The 21,343-nt window shown below is 43.8% G+C and overlaps 1 protein-coding gene across 4 annotated transcripts in view; it reads left to right on the top strand.

Annotated features, from left to right (window-relative positions):
* Positions 1-21,343, top strand: part of KIF16B (kinesin family member 16B) — a 288,455-nt gene that overhangs the window by 23,280 nt on the left and 243,832 nt on the right. For 3 of the 4 annotated variants that reach the window (XM_015539589.2, XM_015539588.2, XM_007086799.3), the window contains exons 2-3: positions 16,269-16,338; positions 19,114-19,227. In XM_015539589.2, the coding sequence (XP_015395075.2) occupies positions 16,269-16,338; positions 19,114-19,227 (184 nt within the window). Of the gene's footprint in view, positions 1-16,268; positions 16,339-19,113; positions 19,228-19,728; positions 19,840-21,343 lie in introns of those variants that run through there. The other variant, XM_042980931.1, reaches the window with a different exon arrangement.

Below are 21,343 nucleotides of genomic sequence, written 5' to 3'. Positions count from 1 at the left end.
CACAAGATCCAGACTGCGAGATCATGACCTGAGCTGATATCAAGAGTTGGAGGCTTAACCCCCTGAAACACTCAGGCACCCCTGTGTGATAGGTTTTATTCAGCCATTTTACAGGTGAGGAAACCAAGGCTTGGCAAAGTTCAATCAGGTGCTAAAGTCATAGAGCTGCCGAGAGGCAGGGTTTCAACGCAGGTGCCCAAAGCCCAGTGCTTCCCTGCACAATTATTAAACCACTCTGCTCGGCAACATCAGAAGCTGTGCTTGCATCTGATTCCGCTCTGACTCGAGGTGAAGTCTTTTGAAGAGTCTTACAAGTGAGTATTTTGAAGCATACCTTTCTCCTATCTGGTATATTTAGCTGGCAATGTGGTAAAAGGAATCAATCTTCTTTTTATGAGCCAGCTATTGTATTTTTTTTTTTTTTTCATAAAGCTGTCACTGAGAACATTTCTCTAAAATAGAGATAAATCTGGAAGGAGGGTTGTGGTAATGGTGTGGGGAAAGAGCCGAGAAAACTCATTTCTTCGTGTTTCGTGGCGCTGCCACATTGCCCAAGGGTATCTTTGGACGTTAAATAGTTGGCTTAATGTCTGAGCACAGGAAAACAAAAGGAAGTATTAGTAAAGTTCTCCCTGTTTACATTTAGGCCATTTCTTTTGCCACTTTCCTTTTGTGAACGTGTTGCTTCTGTGTTTTGGAGAAATGTGTTGAAGAAGTTTGGTCATACGCACATCCCTATTTTTCTTCTATGATTCAAAAGTGATGGACATTCTCACTGCCATGGTTCTGGAGTCAGCACAGCTGTGTGTCTCCGGGAAGAGCCGAACTTCATTTTTGCCTTTGGAGTTAACATCTGCTTGGTTAACTGATATTTATAGGGAAAACACATCTGCATTTAGAAATTAAAAATGTATAATGGACTTTGAAGCATAATTAACTGCATTTTAAGGCTTGGAATTCAAGAGTAGGATCTTGTTTTCACTTCACCTGTTTCATTGTTTCATTGCTTAATTCATTCATCCATCTAGGTGCTTTCTGTATGTCAGGGTGTAGTGCTAGGTATTATGGGGTATGCAAAAATTAAGGCATTATGTCTGCCCCCAGGAAGCGGGTGGACTGGTTGAGAAGACAAATATGTAGTCCCCCAATAGTAAACAGGTGGAAGGTAGAAACCACTATGATGTGTTATGAAATATCACAAAGATGTGTGTTAGGAAGTATCACACAGAAGATGTGGTGTGTTATGGAATATCACACAGAGGGTACTGGCTAGGAGAAGATTGGGAAGGCTTCCTGGAGGAGGAACATCAGAAAGTTTGAAGGAAGAGTGAGATGGAGGGGAAAAGTACATTCCAGACAAGAGGGCACAGCATGAGGGTCACTGTGAGTCCTGGAAAAAGGCGCTGTTTGGGATGGGATGGGGGCTTGGGTGGTACAGGTGTGTGTGGGAGATGAGGCTAGACGGGCTTCTTGTGCCCTGCATCTAGCACCTGATGCAACAGACACCTTGCATCCAATTTAGGGAGTAATCTTGGTGTGGATTGCTCACATGTGCAGCTGGCCCATTGTGTTCCCGTGGGAGCCCAAGCTTCCCTAACTCCCACCTTCAGGGGGAGGTAGTTGAAATCAAGTTTGGTGTTCTAGCTTTGCGCACAGCCCAGAGCCATTCACTGTGGCTTGGAAGTATTGACCGCTTACTTCCTCTAACTTTCCATAGTGCTGACTCTAGTAGCGACTTGGAGCAAGTCCCTTACCCTCCCGGGGCCTCACTTTTCTCTCTGCCCGAGTGGAGGTCATGGACGAGGTCTCTTCCGAGTCCATCATCTTCTTGTCAAGTGCTCATCTTGGCTCTCAAGCCCTTTACCATCTTGGTCTCCAGTGGTCCTCCCTGAAGAGTATCCAAAATTCCCTGCAAAGTGTCATTATCATCTTTAGTCTCAAGCAAAATTTAGTTCTTTTGGGCTTGAATTTTATAGTGTATGAAATTCTTCACCAGTTTTTCTCAACTGGGCCAGGGTTCTGTGACAGAATTAAATTATCCCTAATGCCCAGAGTAAGGCATCCACTGACTATATGTAATGAATTAACTTTCCTTCTATGCTTCTAGAATGGTACTGGTTATACACCTTCCTTAGGAGAAGTGAGAAAATAGTTTTCGGTATATGTGCATATTTTTTTCTTCCCTTCTTTCTTTCTGTTTAATTGCAAATTACATTATAGCTTTCATGCTGTTTTGCTACTTGCTCTTTCTTCCCACTTACCAGTGTTTTCAGTGACTGTGGTGTTCCAGAGTTCGGAAGAGGAGCCTTGGTTGGAAGCCAACAGTGATACCCTGAAAGGCACAGTCCAAATCTGGATTCTTGTTCTGGAATTGGGGCTGGGTGGGTTGGGCTCCATTCAGAAGAAGGGCCGAGCCCATCTAGTAAAGCACCCTTTCAGAAGGAGCTAAGAGGAACTACGCTTCCTCACTCATAGGGCCGAGGCTCCTCACAGCTGAGGAGGGCATCACAGATCACCCAGGTCAGTGCTTCCCAAACCTTGGTGGTTGAATATAGAGATTCCTGGTCCCCATCTGGGGGGATTCTCACTTGGTAGGTCTGGGTGGGGATGCTTCATGTGATTCTGTTGATCTGCAGGGCTTGGGAATCCTGGATGTGGCCCCATTGTCTTTTGGACACACCTGTGCTCTGACGGCGGCCCAGTGTCTCTCGTGTGGCCTGTAGGAAGGACCCTCCTTGGCTTCCTTTCTCTACTCTTGCCCCTCAGGAGTCCATGCACAGTAGCTGGGGGAGGATTTAAAAATGTAAGTGGGATTGTGCTATTCCCCTGTACTCTTAGCCCTCCTGTGTCTGTGGCCTGCTACCACATGTAAGTTCCAAAGTCCTATAAAGGCCTGACATACTTTGGCCCTGGCTTCCTTTTCTGACCCCATTTTGCTTACCCCCTCTTACCTGCAGTCACACTGGCCGTTTTGCTCTTTCCCCCAAACCTTGTGCTGGTTCCTGCCCCAGGGCCTTTTCCCTGCCTTTCTATTTATCTGGAATGTTTCTCCCAGATCTTTGCCTGCCCCTTGGCCTTCCTGCAGTCAGGCCTTTGCTCACACGTTAACCCCCTTGGAAAAGTCATTTCTAGCCACATGCCTCCCACTGCCTCTGCCCTCAATTCTATCCCATGACACTGTTTCATTTCTTTATAGCTAGTTACCAGTGTCTAAGATGGTATTGTTTTTATTTTTTTCTGCTCCCCTCACTATAATGCAGATTCCAGGCGGACTCTGTATTGTTTACCGCTTTTTCCCACACCAGGAATATTATCTGGCATGAAAGGTACTAAATATTTGAAGACTGAGTGAATGCAAATATCCGCATAAGGATTTGTCCCGATGAGGATTTGTCAGCCTCCACCTAAACCTCCTCAGGGACGATTCTGCACATGTCCAGGCAGCTCATTTGCATCGAGACAGCTCTGATTGTTATTGACACCACTCTGCCACAGTGGTGGCTGCCACTGGCCGGCACACTCTACCGCATGGATTGGGAGTTGGGGCGGTGGGGCCTGCGCTCGCCACCAGATCCTCTGTTGCCGCATCGTGTTGCCCGGCTGCCAGAGTGCGGTCAGCACGGCCTCAAGGTTGTGCCCCTTCCCCAGGCAGCCTCCCACAGTCCCCCGGCCAATAAGGAGCATTGAGGCCCAGCCTGGGCAACTCTGAAGGGCCGTCATAGTTCAGGGCTGCCTGTGGGGTCAGTCGAGGCTGCCCTGGGGCCTGTGTCATCGCAGTTCCACTGTCTTCTCTGCTCGGTCCTGCTGCCTTCTCCTTTTTCCAGGTGTCCATCCCAAGAGCACCCCGCTTGCTAAACTCCTTCACAGTATCTGCTTCTCCGGGATCCCAACCTGTAGCAGTGGGCTTGTTGCCTAATCTTTCAGGTTCATTACACCTTCTCCAGACCAGGGGAAATAAAAGGTTCACCTTAATTGCCTGCTATATGGCAGGGGTCAGTGGAGGATTTCACTTAGCATGGGACGCTCATAGCCTCCGAGACCATGACAGCACTGCTGTCCTTGGCTCGTCCGTGGAGGCAGGCCACAGGGAATGGAGTGGAGGCTCCGCAGACCTCTCACAGGCTGCCACTCCAGCTTGGCCCTTGGATGGAGGTCATGGTGCCACTTACCTCTGGCTGACCGCCGTGTGGTGAGGTGTGCTGTGAGGAGCTGAAATGAAGTCAGGGGGATTGCCTTAAAAACCCACTCCAGAATTTTCAGTGTCTGTCTCCCCCTGGGTTTTACCCCAAAACTGAGTTGCAGGCTTTTATGATTTCATGGAGAGCAACTAAGAGTAGTCAACAGTTCCATGATCTTTGAGTGGTCAGGATCAGCCAGAGAGGTTAAGGAGAAGCTGGTTTCAGGAGAATAGCCCTCCCTGAGTTTGTTTCTACATTTAGACAAAGGTGAGGGGACATGTATTATGTAGCCTCTGCTGCTGCATTGGGTACTGAGGGTGCAAGCGTATTTGAAGACTCAGCTAGGTATCTGTCTGTCTGGGCTCTAGGAGGGGAGGCGAACACACACGAATCTAACTGGAAGAGCCTGCTGGATGCACACCCGGCTAAGACATGGTGGCATCCCGGTTAGCAGGGGAAAATAAAGTGTGAGTAGATCTCACGTGATATTTGGGATATAATTACACTAAAAAACCATTTGTTTATCTGAAATTCACATTTAATTGAGTGTCCTGTATTTTATCTGGAGCCCTAATAAAAGGGCAAAGAGGCATGTCATGGGGGTAGCACAGAGGGACTAAGCAATTCATTGAGCATATGGGATCAGGATATAGTATAACTCAATACAAATATTGCATGAGATCTCATACCACTTACACCTTCCTCTTTATCCTCTCAGAAATGCCTTGTACATCTGGAAGCATATATGTGTGCATATTCTTTATGCTTTATTTATCTGCTTACCTGCAAACTGGATCAAGGTCTGCACACTGTTTGCTACTTATTCTTTCTCCGACCGAGCAGTTTTCCTTGGACTTCTTTCCATAGTGGTACCCATGGAGGTCACATATTCTTTTAAAAAATGGTGTTTTATTTTTAATTTTGCTTTGGAGTGTCCTGCCACCAAAGTGAAGGCAGTTAGATAGTCATAGGATGTAAGTTTGCATTTTTTATTTTTATTTTTTTTAATGTCTATTTATTTTGAGAGTGAGAAATAGAGAATGAGCAGGGGAGGGGCAGAGAGAGAAGGAGAAAGAGAATCCCAAGCAGGCTCCGTGGTCACAATGGAGCCTGACACAGAGCTCGATCTCACGGACTGTGAGATCATGACCTGAGCCGAAATCAAGAGTTAGATGCTTAACTGACTGAGCCACCTAGGTTCCTCTTGGCATTTTTTACTTTTAACTGAAGTATATAGTTCACATACAGTATTATTTTAGTTTCAGGTGTACAACATAGAGATTCTACAATTATATACAAAGTATGTAAGTTTTAAGATGACTTTGGGGGATACTGATTGACTTCAGAACTCGGGGTCAGTAAGCTGCTCTTCAGAATCTTCTTGGATAACACTCAGTTTGGAGATCTGAGTACTATCCAATCAGGCTGTCCATAATGGAGTGACCAAATACCATCAGCTGACCAACCGGAATCAATTTGAATTGCTGAATAATTTAAAAATATTTCAAAATACTTGAATTAACATAGTTTTTTTTTTTTTTTTTCCCCCTGATAAGCTTCCTCCTACTCACAAATCTGAGAGCTGACACAATTCATCTCTTTTCTGATTGGAGGTTTTACTCTTTTCCCTTCCTTCCTCCTTTTCCTTCACTCCAGTATTGATCTATATCTCAGTCTACTTATTCCAGCTGGTTCATTTGTAGCATCTTATGATCTAGTTTCCAGACCTTTCAAATAAATTACTCATTTATATGAAGGAGCCATAATTGACTTTTCGGTTGAGAAACCCAATTCACCAAAGTGGCTCGGGAGAGACATAGTTCATTTTGCTCTATTATCAAATCAATGTTCAAATAATATTTTAGGATTATTTATTTTCCTCAATATGAGAAAAATGTCAAGATTTATTTCCCATGTTTCTTAAATGTCAGAGGAAATTGACCTGAGCTGGGGGAACTCTCAATGCCTGGTGTTTTACAGTTCTCAGCTGAAGGATTAAAAGGCAAAGCACTGGGCACTGATTTTGAGTGTTGCCCTTGTGCTCAGTGGACTCAGGTTGTGGATTATGAACAAAGCTGGTTCTTGCTTCTCTGGGATTCACTAGACTAATTGGAGAGGTGACATTAGCAAGGATGTGGCCCGTGTGATTGGGGATGAACTAGGCAGGTGTATGAAGGGAAATGGTTTCTGAGGTTTTATGATGGTAGGTGAGTCAAATTAGACCCGAGAAAAGCCTTTCTTTGGAATGTGGATGGGGATTGGATGGCACCATAGCGTGTGGGAAAGCAAGAACCGAGAAGGGGGTGCATAGGGAGGCTGGCTTTAAGTAGAGGATGCACGTGGAGATGGCTAGGCTTGGGTAAGAGGCAATTATTTAACTTTTAGTCAGCCCATCACATTCAACAAGTATTTGATGAGCACCACAAAGTTGCAGGCGCTGTGCTAGGCCTGCGGATATAAACCCAGACAGGTAGGGTCCTTGCTTTTTAAGAAGTTCAGGGTCTGGTGGTGGGTAAGACAAGTAAGAGGACGCTCTAATGAGGGGATGGGAGAGAGGGCTCAGCGAAGTCTCTCCAGACGTGTGAGGTCTAACCTGAGTCTGGATGGCAGGCTGGGAGGCGGTCAGGATGAGGAGGTGGGATTGATACAGTGTTGAATGGCAACATTAGTTAGGGTCAGAGCAGGAAGGACCTTGTATACTGCTGAGAGTTGGATTTTATCCTGTAGCCTTTGAGAAGTCATTGAAGGAGTTAAAGCAGGGGAGCCTCAGGGTGAAATATGCAACTGGGGGAATCCCTCTGACAGCAGGGTAGAGTGTGGATGGGAAGGGAGAAGGCTGGAGGCAAGGACACTGGCGAGGTGGTGGCAACCCCAGATGCAGCAGTGTCTGTGGGGAGATGTGGCATGTGGCCAAGGTGGGTAGATGGGTGGTCAGTTTCACAGGACTTAGTAACTGACTGTTGGGTGTGGGGATGAGGGAGTGGGAGGTAAGGCTGTTGGTTGGAGTGCCACATGGACCTTGAAGTCACCTCTGATGGTTGAAGGCTCTGCAATGAAGCAAAGGCCATGACAGTAGCCTGTCTCCAGTGGACGAGATCTTGAGCAGGGTTGGTCAGCAGGTTGTGGAGGGAAAGAGACGAACTAACTTTTGAGATCTTCTTCAAAGAAGAAAAGCATTGCTTCCATTTGTGCTTTTCTTAGACTAAAATCATGTTGCAAAACACTCTAAAAATTAACACCGCAGTAACAGTAATGTACCTGCCTATTTTAGAATCCTACAGAACATTTTATTGTAAGAAATGATTTAGCCCATAATTAGTATGAAGTGTACACAGTGTTTTTCATTGCCGTCGTCCAAGATAGGAAGGTTCCTAAATATAATTTTGTTCTCCAGTACTGCTCCAGGGGGACGTCAATTCAGTCACCGTGATTAACGGTGATGATAACCATTCTTACCAAACGTCGATCCCCTGGAACTGCGAGGTGATCCAATTCAAGCCTATCTCGTGTACTTTCAAGTCTCCTTAGAGAGTCCTGAACCTTTGTGAAAGAACTGCCTAATTTAACCAAGGGCACTGTAGGAAAATTCCCGCTATCCACTCGTCAAAGATACTGCGTTAAGGCTGTGAGAGGTTTGACATCACAAGCGAGAGATCTGATGTGGTTTTGACAGGCAGAAACTGCCTTGTAGGAACATTAATACCTTGAGTGTTAAAATCTTTTCCTGGCATCCCCTACTGCAGTTTCTGACAGAGCGACATTCAGCCCTCCATCCTGTCTCTGAATTCACAGTGATTTCCATGTCAATATCTTCTGCTCCTGCAGCCTTTTGACGGCTGCAAGAGAGAGATGGATCTCAGGTTGTTGGTGTTAAATATTTTGAATTTTGATGAGATTTGAATTCATCAACGGGTGCTTTTGGTATTTGAGTGATTTCCACTAGTCACCAGACTTCGTACTGAGTGAGTGAGTGTCCCACCCTTTACCTTGGGCATGTATTTTATTTGTGATTTCCAGGACAAAGTTCGCAGGGTTTTCCATTGGCTGGGTTCATTAGATGGTTAAGAATATAAAGTTCCCCTTTGGCACCCAGATTATCTACGTTAGACACAGAAATATAGTCTTTTCCTTCTCCTAGAAGGGTATTGAGCCAACCAGAGTTGTAGAAAGTGACATAAATGTCACCATGGCCCGGGGTACCAAGCTTCTGGGTTTTCCTCTGAGTAAGATACATCTTTGGCTACAGGCAGTAAGGATTCTTTATTAATCCTTGGGTACCTGCTTTGATTAAAAGTGTAGATTTTTAACATGAAATGTTTGTTCTTCTCTAGTATTTATTTTTGTATCTTCATTTGTGTTAAAAGTGCTCATTAGCTTATTAGAATAAGAGGAATATTGGGGCGCCTGGGTGGCTCAGCCGGTTAAGCGTCCGACTTCGGCTCAGGTCATGATCTCACGGTCCGTGAGTTCGAGCCCCACGTCGGGCTCTGTGCTGACAGGTCAGAGCCTGGAGCCTGCTTTGGATTCTCTGTCTCCCTCTCTCTCTGACCCTCCCCCGTTCATGCTCTGTCTCTCTCTGTCTCAAAAATAAATAAACATTAAAAAAAAAATTTTAAAAAAGAATAAGAGGAATATCTGTTCAGAAGTTCAGTTTGCTGAATGGTCAGATCTAAAAAGATATTCTCATTTCAAACACTGTCCAGTTTTTTTTTGGGTCTTTGTAGCCCATGCTGGTTCTCAAACCGCCGTTGAGTTTCACCACCACCAGCTGGGGCATCACAGAAAATAAATATTGTCAGGTAAGCCCTGGCCTTCATCTTTTCATAGCATTGAATGGAATCTTCTGGAGGTCTTTGGATTTTTCCCCAAACCACAGCAGGTCCCTTTTCTTGGAAAAAGCTATGAAATAGCTTCTGAAATCCAGTAAGTTATTTTTTTATTGTGCTCAAACTCATGTGATGATGCTGTGGTGAGTATTTTTTCTAGTTTCTTCTTCAAAGATCATTCCAGCTGTTGTTGAATGACTTTTTGGAACTGAGAAGCACCATGTTGAGACATGACTTTGCTAAGATCTCTCTGAGCTGTGCCTCAGTTTCCATAACTGGTTCCTGCTTTCTTACTCCCTGGGTTTTTAAATATTCTGTCTTCAGTCCATTTTCCCCCTAAGTAATTCCCTTAACCTGATTTTTTTTAAGTTTATTTTTACTTATTTTGAGAGAAAGACAGAGAGCAAGTCGGGGAGGGGGCAGAGAGAGAGAGAGAGGGGGAGACAGAATCCCAAGCAGGCTACATGCTGCCAGCATAGAGCCCAGTGCAGGGCTCAACTCCACAGACTGCAAGATCATGACCTGAGCCAAAATCAAGAGCCGGACGCCCAACCGATTGAGCCACCCAGGTTGCCCCCTTACTCTGATTATTTTTAAGAATGACTTCAAGGTATTGGCAGCAACCTTACCTTGACATTGGGAAACAGTCTGGGTATAGAAAGGGCTAGAAACTGATAGCTTGGCAGGGTGCTGGGAATGAGGTAACCTGGAAGTCGTGACAGTCAGATGACTTCTTAGACACCAGTAAGTCAGACATTTGTCGTTTTTGGTCAGAAGCCACTGTACAACTTAAGAGCAAAGAGTAGAGACAGTGTCAGCCAGGCTATGTCCATATTCTGCCATATAATTTTATAAGTAAAACTTAAAGGTCAAAGTACAAAGGTGGTGAGTTTCTCAGTGTACCAAGTAGATAGATAACATTGGGGAGTAGGTCTTACGAGCAGTAGCATCAGGCTTATCATATTAAGATAATGTCAGCATAGCACTTTACAAACTTTCACATTCACCAGAATCACTTAGGGCTCTCGTTGCAGTGCAGGTGTATGGTGCAGCCTGAGAGCCCTCATTTCTGACAGGCTCCTGGGCTGCTGATGCTGCTTGTTCTTGGGCTGCATTTTGAGTCATGAGGGTATGAGCTGGGGCTCCTGTGTTTTTTGGGGTACAGAGCTCTTTGGGCAAGTAAGGAAAGCTGTGGGCCCTCGGAACAGTGAGCCTGCCACCTTCCCCCTCCCACGACCACATCCCAGTGCATATGATTTCAAGGTTGTGAACCCTTTGAAACCCACCCGGCATCTTCAGATTTCAGAAGTGGCTAATAGATGCTCAGATGACGTAATGGTCCTTCAGTCAGTATCTTCTCTAGTATATTTTATAGTGTGGATATTCATTTAAAACTAGGAAGGTACTGCTGTGGTTACCTACGGTTAGAATAAATGATCACGTGGGAGGGCCCTTTAACTCGCGCTGCTCCAAGGGTGTAAGGCTCTGAGCCTTGGAATTGCTTTACCTGTGACGTCTAGCAAGAGCGGTGGGCATGGTGTGAGTGGCATTTCTTCATGTTTTGTAAGTGAGCATTGACCAGTGGTATGAGCACCTGTCGTAGTCACTTCTGATCTTTGATCCCTGGATGATTTTGTGCTCCCGGCAGGTATTTGTTGATAAGAGTGGTTTTAAAGTGAAAGATCTGGACACACTAGGTTAGTGACTGAGAGCCCACCCACGTGCAGATGGAAGGGCTGGAGATGTGGCAGCCTGTGCGTTACTAAAACTAATTGTGTAGCTCTCTTGCTGGCCACGACATGCTGTTGGTACTTACGTGCTATAAGAAAGGGGTAGTTTGGTGAAATATTTGTTTTAAGACCACATGAGCACGGGGTGTCCCTGAGGCAGTTCTCACTTTTGGGTGAGATCTGGGCACCATGCGCATGGCAGGGATTTCATTTATTTGTCTGTCTTTTAAGCCATTGTTCTGTTTCATCCAGGCCTAGACTTCTTCAGACTGGCTGGAAAAGTTAAATCAGGCCGTAGGAGTCCATTGTAGTTCTTGAATGATGTTTACAACAGACTGTTTGGGTTTTATTATTCAGCCTGTTCATCCTAAGGTTGCCAGATGCCTTGTTCCTCCACCCCGGGATTATTTTTAAGTAAATACCAGATGCCATGTTATTTCACTTATAAATATTTCAATGTGTATCTCTTAAAGGTTGAGAGTTTTAAAAAAAAGCATCACAGTACCATTATGAAACCTAAAACGGTAGTAATAATTCCTTAATATCAAATTTTTAATCAGTGTAAGCATTTCCCTACATATCTTATAATTTCTAAAAATGCCTTTTCTGTTTGCACTGAAGTCCAATTGGTTGATAGGTCTTTAAAGTCTTTTTTTTTTTTTTTGTTAAATCTGTAGGTCCCCCTTCCATCTTTATGCTCCTTGCAGTTCATTGTTCTTGTTCTTGAATAAGCTGGGTCCCTTATCTGCCCACCTGCCTAGAAGCTGAATTTTGCTGATTGCCTCCTTGGCATTGATGGATGGATTCCCCCTGCCCCCTGTGTTTCCTGGCAGATCACGGTCCATCAGGTCTTGGGCAGAGTCAGTCTTCCATGTGGGAGGGATAAGATTTCTGCAGAGGGGTGCTGGTGTTTAAGTTTGGATGCCCAGGGTGTCTGGTTGTCTCCTGGTGGTGGAGTCAGCAGCCCATGATGGTCACTCTCTAAAGCCATGAGTTCACCAGAGTCGCCAAGTGCTGACATTCTAATTCTTTTGTTCCTTCTTGATGTATTAGGTAGAATACCCTGAAAAGAGAAACTTTCCCAAACAACTTTCCCAAATGCAGGTGGGGCGTCTGGGTGGCTCAGTCAGTTGAACATCAGACTCTGCTCAGGTCATAATCTCACGGTTCCTGGATTCAAGCCTCACCTAGGGCTCTACACTGAAAGTGTGGATCCTGCTTCTGATTCTCTCTCCCTCTCTCTGTCCCTCCCCTGTGTGCGTGCGCTCACATGCTCACACTCTCCCTCTTTCAAAAAAAATTATCATTAAAAAAAAAAATGATGGGGTGCCTGGGTGGCTCAGTCGGTTAAGTGTCTGACTTCGGCTCAGGTCATGATCTCACGGTTCGTGGGTTTGAGCCCCGCGTCAGGCTCTGTGCTGACAGCTCAGAGCTCAGAGCCTGGAGCCTGCTTTGGATTCTGTGTCTCCCTCTCTCTCTGCCCCTCCCCTGCTCGTGCTCTGTCTCTCTCTCTCTCAAAAATAGATAAACATTAAAAAAAAAAAACAACTAAAAAAAAAAAAAAAGGAAATGCAGGGTAAGTGCTTGAATCTTCCCCTTTATTTACTAGTTTTTAAAATAATGAGGTGATTCTTTTGATTCTCCAAAGGGGACATTTGGTTTTTATCTTTTAATTATGAGCTCATAATTTATGCGTATCTCACGCGTTTCAGTCTACTGCAGTTACTGTTCTTTCTGCCGCTGTGCTTTTGTCGGCGGCCACTTATCAGGTTGACTCCTGAGTCCTTTTGCTGCGGCTCTTGTCTTGGTTATTTCTCACTGTGTAACACAACTTAGGAGCTCCAAACTCCTAAGCCCCCAAATTTAGGGGCTTAAAACAACATTTATTATCTCACTGTTTCTGTGAGTCAGGAGTCTGGGTGGGGTTTACCTGGGTCCTCTGATGGCTCAGGGTCTCAAGGCTGCAGTCCAGGACCTTCCAGCCTGACTGGGGGAGGGACACTTCCAGGCTCACCCAGGTGGCTGCCAGCAGGCTGCAATTCCTTGCCATGTGAGTCTCTCCCAAAGTCTCGCAGTGTGGCAGCTGGCTGTCCCCATTGCCAGGGCTCTGAGAGAGACACCCTCAGGAGAGCCAGCAAGTCAGAAATCAGAATCATTTTATAACCCAAACTAGGAAGTGACAGATCATCACTTTTGGGGTGGTAGTGTTCTAGTTATTAGAAGTGAGTTTCTAGGTCCAACCCACTTGCTGGGGAGGGGATCGCACAGGGTCACAGATACCCGGAGGCAGGGATCACCAGGAACCATGTTAGACATTGCTTATGGACAACCTGGACAAACCAGTAAGTTTTGATGTGACAGCATCCTGCTTTCTTGTGTGAGAAGATAGTTCAAATATTTGGATTGAGTCTTTCTCCAAAGAACCCTGACCCTAAATGGAATTTATAATTTGGGCATAAGATTCTAGGCCTTTTCAGAGGACAAAGCTAGGGAGTACTTTCTTTTTCTTTCTCAATTTCAGATAAAGTTTATGCTAGCCCCATTCAGATTCATTATGAGAGAGTTTTTTTTACTTAACCTCATCCATCTTATGTTTGTATCTCTTTTCATCTAGAAACCTTGGTTCTCAAGGCCACAGCCATAATTACTCCATTATCATCCCATAATACACAAACAGAAGTCTCCGAATACCGACACTTACTTTACCATCAAATATATGATTACTGAAAATGCTTTAAGACTTCTTTATAGTTCTTTTTCTCTCCGGGCTATATCCCACTGCATTCTACAGTCAGATTCCAACATATAATGGAAATCATTTCACACTGTGCATGGCACCTGGGTGGTTCAGTCAGTTAAGTGTCTCACTCTTGGTTTTGGCTCAGGTCATGATCTTGAGGCTAGTGAGTTTGGGCCCCACATTGGGTTCAGTGCTGACAGTGCAGAGCCTGCTTGGGATTCTCTCCCCCTCTCTCACTGCCCCTCCCCTTCTTGTGTTCTCTCTGAAAAATAAATAAACTTAAAAAAAAAAAGGCAAAAACCTCTTTGACTTTGGCCGCACCAACTTCTTACTCAGCATGTCTCTGGAGGCAAGGGAAGTCAAAGCAAAAATGAACTATTGGGACCTCATCAAAATACAAAGCTTTTGCATAGCAAAAGAAACAATCAGCAAAACTAAAAGGCAACTGATGGAATGGGAGAAGATATCTGCAAACGACATATCAGATAAAGGGTTAGTATCCAAAATCAATAGAGAATTTATCAAACTTAACACCCCAAAAACAAATAATCCAGTGAAGAAATGGGCCAAAGAAATGAATAGACACTTCTCCAAAGAAGACATCCAGATGACCAACCGACACATGAAAAATGCTCAACATCTCTTATCATCAGGGAAACACAAATCAAAACCACCATGAGATACCACCTCACACCTGTCAGAATGGCTAACATTAACTACTCAGGCAACAACAGATGTTAGCAAGGATACAGAGAAAGGGGCATCCTTTTGCATTATTGGTGGGAATGCAAACTGGTGCAGCCACTTTGGAAAACTGTATGGAGGTTCCTCAAAAAATTAAAAATAGAACTACCCTACAACCCAGCAATTGCACTACTTGGTATTTATCCAAGGGATTCAGGTATGCTGTTTCGAAGGGGCACATGCACCCAATGTTTATAGAAGCACTATCAACAATAGCCAAAGTGTGGAAAGAGCCCAAGTGTCCATCAATGGATGAATGGATAAAGAAGATGTGGCACATATATGCAATGGAGTATTACTCAGCAATCAAAAAGAATGAAATCTTGCCATTTGCAACTATGTGGATGGAACTACAGGGTATTATGCTAAGTGAAATTAGTCAGAGAAAGACAAACATCATATCACTTCACTCATATGAGGACTTTAAGATACAAAACAGATGAACGTAAGGGAAGGGAAGCAAAAATAATATAAAAACAGGGAGGGGGACAAAACATAAGAGACTCCTAAATATAAAGAACAGAGGGTTGCTGGAGGGGTTGTGGGAGGGGGGATGGCTAAATGGGTAAGGGGCATTAAGGAATCTACTCCTGAAATCATTGTTGCACCATATGCTAACTAACTTGGATGTAAATTAAAAAATAAGTTATTAATTAAAAGTAAATTATTAATTAAAAATTAATTAAAATTATTAATTAAAAATAATAAATTATTAATTAAATGTCACACTGTGGTATGCCAGTTCACTTGCTTCAGCTTTTATGTTTTAGGTCGCTTTATTTTTTTTTAATTTTTTTATTTTTTTAAATTTTTTTTTTAACTTTTTTTTTTTTTTTTTTTTTTTTTGAGACAGAGAGAGACAGAGCATGAATGGGGGAGGGGCAGAGAGAGAGGGAGACACAGAATCGGAAGCAGGCTCCAGGCTCTGAGCCATCAGCCCAGAGCCCGACGTGGGGCTCGACGCGGGGCTCGAACTCACGGACCGCGAGATCGTGACCTGAGCCGAAGTCGGACACCCAACCGACTGAGCCACCCAGGCGCCCCTGGGTCACTTTATTTTTATTTTTTATTTTGAGAGAGAGAGAGAGAGCACATGCACATGTGGAAGGGGTAGAGAAAGAAGGAGAGAGAGAATCCCAAGCAGACTCTATCCTGTCAGCTCAGAGCCTGATGCAGGGCTCAATCCCATGAGTCATGACCTGAGCTGAAATCAAGAGTCAGATGTTCAACTGACTGAGCCACCCAGGCACCCCTTTTATTTTTATTTTAATTTAATTCTGTTTTTTAACATGGAACACATGACCTGCACTTCAACTGCACTAAAACACTGATCTGTTTTAGGTCATTAAAAAATAATCTTGTTTTATTTTCTTATAATTCTAGCATCCTAGGTATACTTTTCTCCACTTTTCATTCCCCTCTTAACAATACATCCTGGCTCCCATTCCCTAACAGTTGATAGAGACCTTCCTCATTCCTTTGTCAGTAACAGACCACTCCATTGTATAGATACATGGTTATTTATTCTCCAGAACTGTTCTCAGGAGTCCTGTGGACTTCCAGTTCTGCTGTTTTCCAGGCACTGCAGTTTCTGAATGTATATGGAAAGAAGGCGGGAGGAGGTGGCAGTGCCCTGGCTGCTTCTAGAAGCAGCACCTGTTTGCGACCATTCATACCAGTTTTCTACTTGGTTCTCCTCTTGGGTGGAGGGGAGAAGGTGTCTTTTATAACCAGGTAGGTGGGGCTGCTTTTTTCCTGAGTCACACAGCCCTCCACGGTTTCTGTCATTTAATTTACACTCCTCTTGGCTGGCAGTTAGAGATTCTTCCAGGTTTTGAGAACACATGATTTGTCAGTCTTAAGTTTTTTGATGGTGGCATCTGTTTTGTGTGTCTTTGTGTTTGTATTAGTAAAGATTTGGGAGGAGTGGTGTCACAGATTGTGCTTCAGATGCCATTTAAAAACAAACCCCCATATGTAAAAAGTAAATAAAACAAATGTTTTAAAAACAATCTTTTCTCTCCTAACTAGTACTGAATTTGTTTTGCAGGGAAAAGGACTTGGAAGCCAAATTCATTATTCAAATGGAGAAAAGCAAAACAACAATCACAAACTTAAAGGCAAGTAGCAACCTGGCCACACTCCACGAGCCTCCATGTTTGTTTTATTGTCAAAATGATTTCTGGGTAAATAAAACACATCTGCCATTTCCTTACCCCTCCTTCTCAGTTCAGCTAGCCACGTCAACTTGTACTTGTCTAGGGCTCAGTCATGAAGTGAAGGGCTATGTTTTATCTCTTCTCCTGCCCCCTAGTTTTATTTGATCTCAAAACCTTCAAGCTGTAGCCTTGGTGTGCAAACTCACAGATTTAGCCCCGACTACACAATGTTATCCTGTATCCTGTGCTAGATTCTTAGCCTGGCATCTAGCTGCATTTTGTGAATCATTAAGTAACTGTTGGCCCTAGATTTGTTTCCATTCTTTTTTTTTTTTTCAGTTTATTTATTTATTTTGAGAGAGAGAGCACGAGCAGGGGAGGTGCAGAGAGAGAGGGAGAGAGAGAGACAATCCCAAGCAGGCTCTGCACTGTCAGCGTGGAGCCTGCCATGGGGCTCGAACTCACAAACCGTGAGATCATGACCTGAGCCAAAACCAAGAGTTGGATATGACCAACTGATCCACCCAGGTGCCCCTCTTTACATTCTTAATGAAAATAATCATGTTTTTAAACTTGGCAAGGGGAACTTACATTATTATTAAAAATTCAGGGAACGAAAGATTTAAAAACATGGATTTTTTTTTTTTTTTTTTTCTGTAAAAGACAGTCGAGGCGCATCTGGGTGGCTCAGTTGGTTAAGCGTCCCGACTTCGGCTCAGGTCATGATCTCACGGTGCATGGGTTTGAGCCCCGCATTGGGCTCTGTGCTGACAGCTCAGAGCCTGGAGCCTGCTTTGGACTCTGTGTCTCCCTTTCTCTGCCCCACCCCTGCTCACACTCTGTCTCTGTCTCTCAAAAATAAATAAACATTAAAAAAAAATTAGAAGAGTTTTGATGGGGTGCCTGGGTGGCTCAGTCGGTTAAGCGGCCGACTTCGGCTCAGGTCATGATCTCGCGGTCCGTGAGTTCGAGCCCCACGTCGGGCTCTGTGCTGAAAGCTCAGAGCCTGGAGCCTGTTTCAGATTCTGTGTCTCCCTCTCTCTGACCCTCCCCCATTCATGCTCTGTCTCTCTCTGTCTCAAAAATAAATAAATGTTAAAAAAAAATTAAAAAAAAAAGTTTTGAAAAAGTTGGAAAAACCCAGAATTTTCTAGGATGGCATATTTCTTCCTTTTGCACTTACAATATCCTATTTTTCCCTTTGGTCAGTGAATTTGTTAAGAATTGTGAATACTTTTCACTTGGTAGGAGATATGAGTGTAAAATTAATAATAGTAAATCATGTGCTTGGTGGACTCTGCCCCTTTGTCCTCCCAAATTTGTCATTAACTTACAGGTTGGGGTTTCGGAGGCCTGCTGCTCCATGGCCAAGTGCAGATCAATCTCTAGTTGGATTTGTGTTAATTTGTGGCTCAAGGGACTAGATACTTTGGAATCTTAAAGTAGTCTACTTGATCTCCAGTGATAGAAGCTGGGGAATGCTCCTCTCTTCCAATTGGGTCATGCTCTAGATAATTTGATAGGCTTTCTTTGAGGCTCCGTGTCCCTTTGCCCCAGGCATTCTCCAGTGGAATGTCTTTCTTTCTCCTCTGAGCACAATCCTGGTACCTTCTAGCTCTGTCTGGCCCCACCTGGCTTGCCCTCCTTTGACCTCCCACATCTACTTGTATTTCTGCCTGTCATCACTTGACCATCACCTCCTGTTAGTTACCTTTGCTTTGCTTTGCTTCATGTATCTGTCTGCTCACCATGCTTTGGTACAAGTTTAATCTTTAAAAAATTATATTTACTGGAACAGAGCAAAGAGACCCTTGGCTTTGGATGCTTCTCTTCTTTGTGCATTATGGAATCAATTTTCCTTGATTGTTCTGGTGCCTTTTGAGTTTTACAAACATTTTCTTGTCCGATTTAACAAAAACAGATGTCCAGATTTTTAACATTTTAATAAGAACCGTAGAAATTGTGTATTTATAGAGTCTGAATTATATTGGAAAATATGATGCTCATTAAATTTTTTCAGCATGTGTCCAGGGAACTGTGTAAAGCATTGGTGGCTTATGATGATTTTTAAACATGGTTTTTGGCTCAATTTAAGTATATAGCAAGGTAGACAAGATACATGCAAATATCTGCAGTAAGCTCAGAATATGTCCTGGGAGAATATAGCCTCTCGGAGGTGGGAGCAATTACTTCTGGTCGTAGTGCCCAAGGGAAGCTTCATGGGAGAGGAAGCATCCCACCTGGAGTTTACAGTGGGGCTACAAAGCTGCACAACTCTAGGGGGCTCTAGTCACATCACCATCTATGTGAATGGCACCCCTTGGAGTTCTGTAGACCCTGACTCTGTTGGTTTTGGTTGGAGGGAACAGTAAAAAGAATTGAAGCCAGGAAAGAAGAGTCTGGCCAGAGTGTTGGCTTCATATAAGATAATCATAATAAAAAGTCCAGAAAAGAAGCCTTGGGTCATATCATAGCCTGGATTGCTGGGAGGAATTTAGGATCTCTCTCTCTCTCTCTCCCCCCAACCTCATCCTTCCCCTCCCCTCCCTTCCTTCCAACCTTACCCCCTCCTACCCTCTCTCTCTCCCTATGTATTTAGGAGGGTGTTCAGGAAGAATTAAATGCTTTTTTAGTCAAGTGATCATTATACATTTTTAATGGATTTTTCTTTTTCTTGAATTGGATAGATCATTTAGCTAGCAGTGCTCTTTACATTATTATCACAATCCTGTCTAGATACCAGAAGGAGGGACCGGGGACTCAGGAAGAGAACGGACGAAGACCTTCACCTATGACTTCTCTTTTTATTCTGCTGATACGAAAAGTCCAGATTATGTCTCACAAGAGATGGTATGATATTTTCATAATCTTTATTTTGATTTATTTCCATATTGAGGAAAAAAATGCCCATCCTGAAACTCTATAAAACATCTTGCTGATTTTTTCTCAATATAATTTATGTAAAATCTACCTCTGCTAACTTAGCTTTGTTACATAGCACCATTAAGCCTGAGAAGAATTCAGTCCCCAAAAAGTTGATTTTGTTTTTCACTTCTAAGCATGGTGATCATAACTTCCCCCCACCCTCCCACCCCCAAACTTGGAAAGGACTACCGTTTTGAAGGAGCTGTGTAAATAAAGCATTTGGGGAGCGCCGTTTGTATATTGCTAAGCCCAGCAAATAAGCCGCTCAGCTCTGAGTCCTGCTGTGATGCAGGGCTCTGGAAGTTAGATTTCAGACCAAAGCCCCACTTCCTGTGGACCATTTTAGGATTCTCGAAAGAAGGGTTCTAGAAGGAATGGGCATTTTGTTCAGAATTTTTCTAGAATCTAGAATGTAGCTGTAATTTGTCCAAGAAACCGGTGCTATAGGGTTTTATGGTCTAAAATGTGGATGTGACATGGCATAGAAGAACAGACTTGGAGATCCTCCCAGGAGACCATTGCATATTGATGCTGCATGTGAGCAGACTAAGGGGATTTCCCTGGGTGGGACCAGTTGGGTGTTTAAACAGAGCAGAGCTATGGGGAAGCATCGGTACAGGGGAGGAATATGGGCTTCTTCCTGGCTTCTTAACAGCTTCTTCAAATATATTGCTTTAGGACTGCATGTGTTACAACTAAGATAAGAATTCCTGTCTTGCCTACCCTGGGTTATAATCCTTGCGGTGGCATCTTAAAGTGGTATTATTGTCTAGTTGCTTGCAACTTGGTGTGTCCATGTTCCAGAACCACTGCATTGCCTAGAGCATGTTAAAAATGCAAAATCTGTACCAATTCCAGACCCACTGAACCAAACTGCATTTTTTAGCAGATTTGCACACCTCGACATTGGAGAACTTAGCATTGGTTAAGCACATTGGTTAACTTAAGCATTGGTTAAGTTTGTGGAAGAGGTCGGCTTACAGAGGCAATGTAAATGTTGGAGTTAAGATAGACAACTTAGAGAAATTATTCAAAGGAGAAGATTGGAGTGTTTGTATCCAGAATGTGTGGATTCAGCATCAGGGCAAAAATTGAAAGGATGACAGCAATAAGATTGAGAGCCATAAAGAACGATTAGCTGCCTGGGATGAAAGAGGGGCCAGGAACTAATGTTGCTTGAGTTTGTGTTGGTGTCTGAAACTCTGCTTCGCACTCATGTACTTGTCTCACTTCATTCTCAGAAAGCCAGATTTCACTTTAGCTCCATTTTTCTTTGTCGAAGAGACTCTGAGCTTAAATAATGTGCTCAAGTCCATACACCTAATGGACTTAATAGTAGCCGAGATGAGATCCTGGGGCTGATGTGTAGGGCAGGGGAGATGCCACTGGAGGGTCTTCAGGGCATAAGGTTGGTTTGTTCTAAATGATAGATGAATAGGGCAGCCTTATTGATGAATAAATGAGTGAGGAATGTTAAAGAACAAAATTCAACCGAGTAAATTTGAAAATCAAATTGGCTTTATTCATCGATTCATGAATCCTGCAGCATCCCATTCAGCAAGTAGAAAGGAGCTTTGAAGAGCTGTACAAGATGGAAGGATTTTATAGGCAGGAACAGGGTGGGACAAGTAGCACAAGAAAAGATTGTTTCAGGCAAGGTCATCTTCCCTTAGGCAGAAGAGTAGAGGGTGTTGTTTAGGTAGATCACCTCATCTTCCTCTGGGGGATGGAGAGGGCCCATGTGGGAGATGACCTCATTGGTGCTGATCAGAAAATTCCTGACCGACCAGTTGAGACTGCATATCTGGGGGAGTTTGAAACTGCAGTTAGGTTAGGTATTGAACCTCAGTTTGGTGACTTGGCCTAGCATAAGTGACTCCATTTTGGGCCTGTGGTTTTCTGTTTCACAGCAGCGCAGATAACTTTGCTGTTGAGGTAACTGGACTGATCAACATTGGCAGCTAGGAGTCTGGTGAGGAATAGAATGTTATAGGTATTGGAATCCAGATTTGGGCTTTAATGCAGGAATAAAAATGAAGTG

Source organism: Panthera tigris, chromosome A3 (assembly GCF_018350195.1).
Source record: "Panthera tigris isolate Pti1 chromosome A3, P.tigris_Pti1_mat1.1, whole genome shotgun sequence".
Taxonomy (NCBI): Eukaryota; Metazoa; Chordata; class Mammalia; order Carnivora; family Felidae; genus Panthera; species Panthera tigris.
Note: the sequence above shows the minus strand (reverse complement) of the source record. Positions and strands in the feature narration are given on the sequence as shown.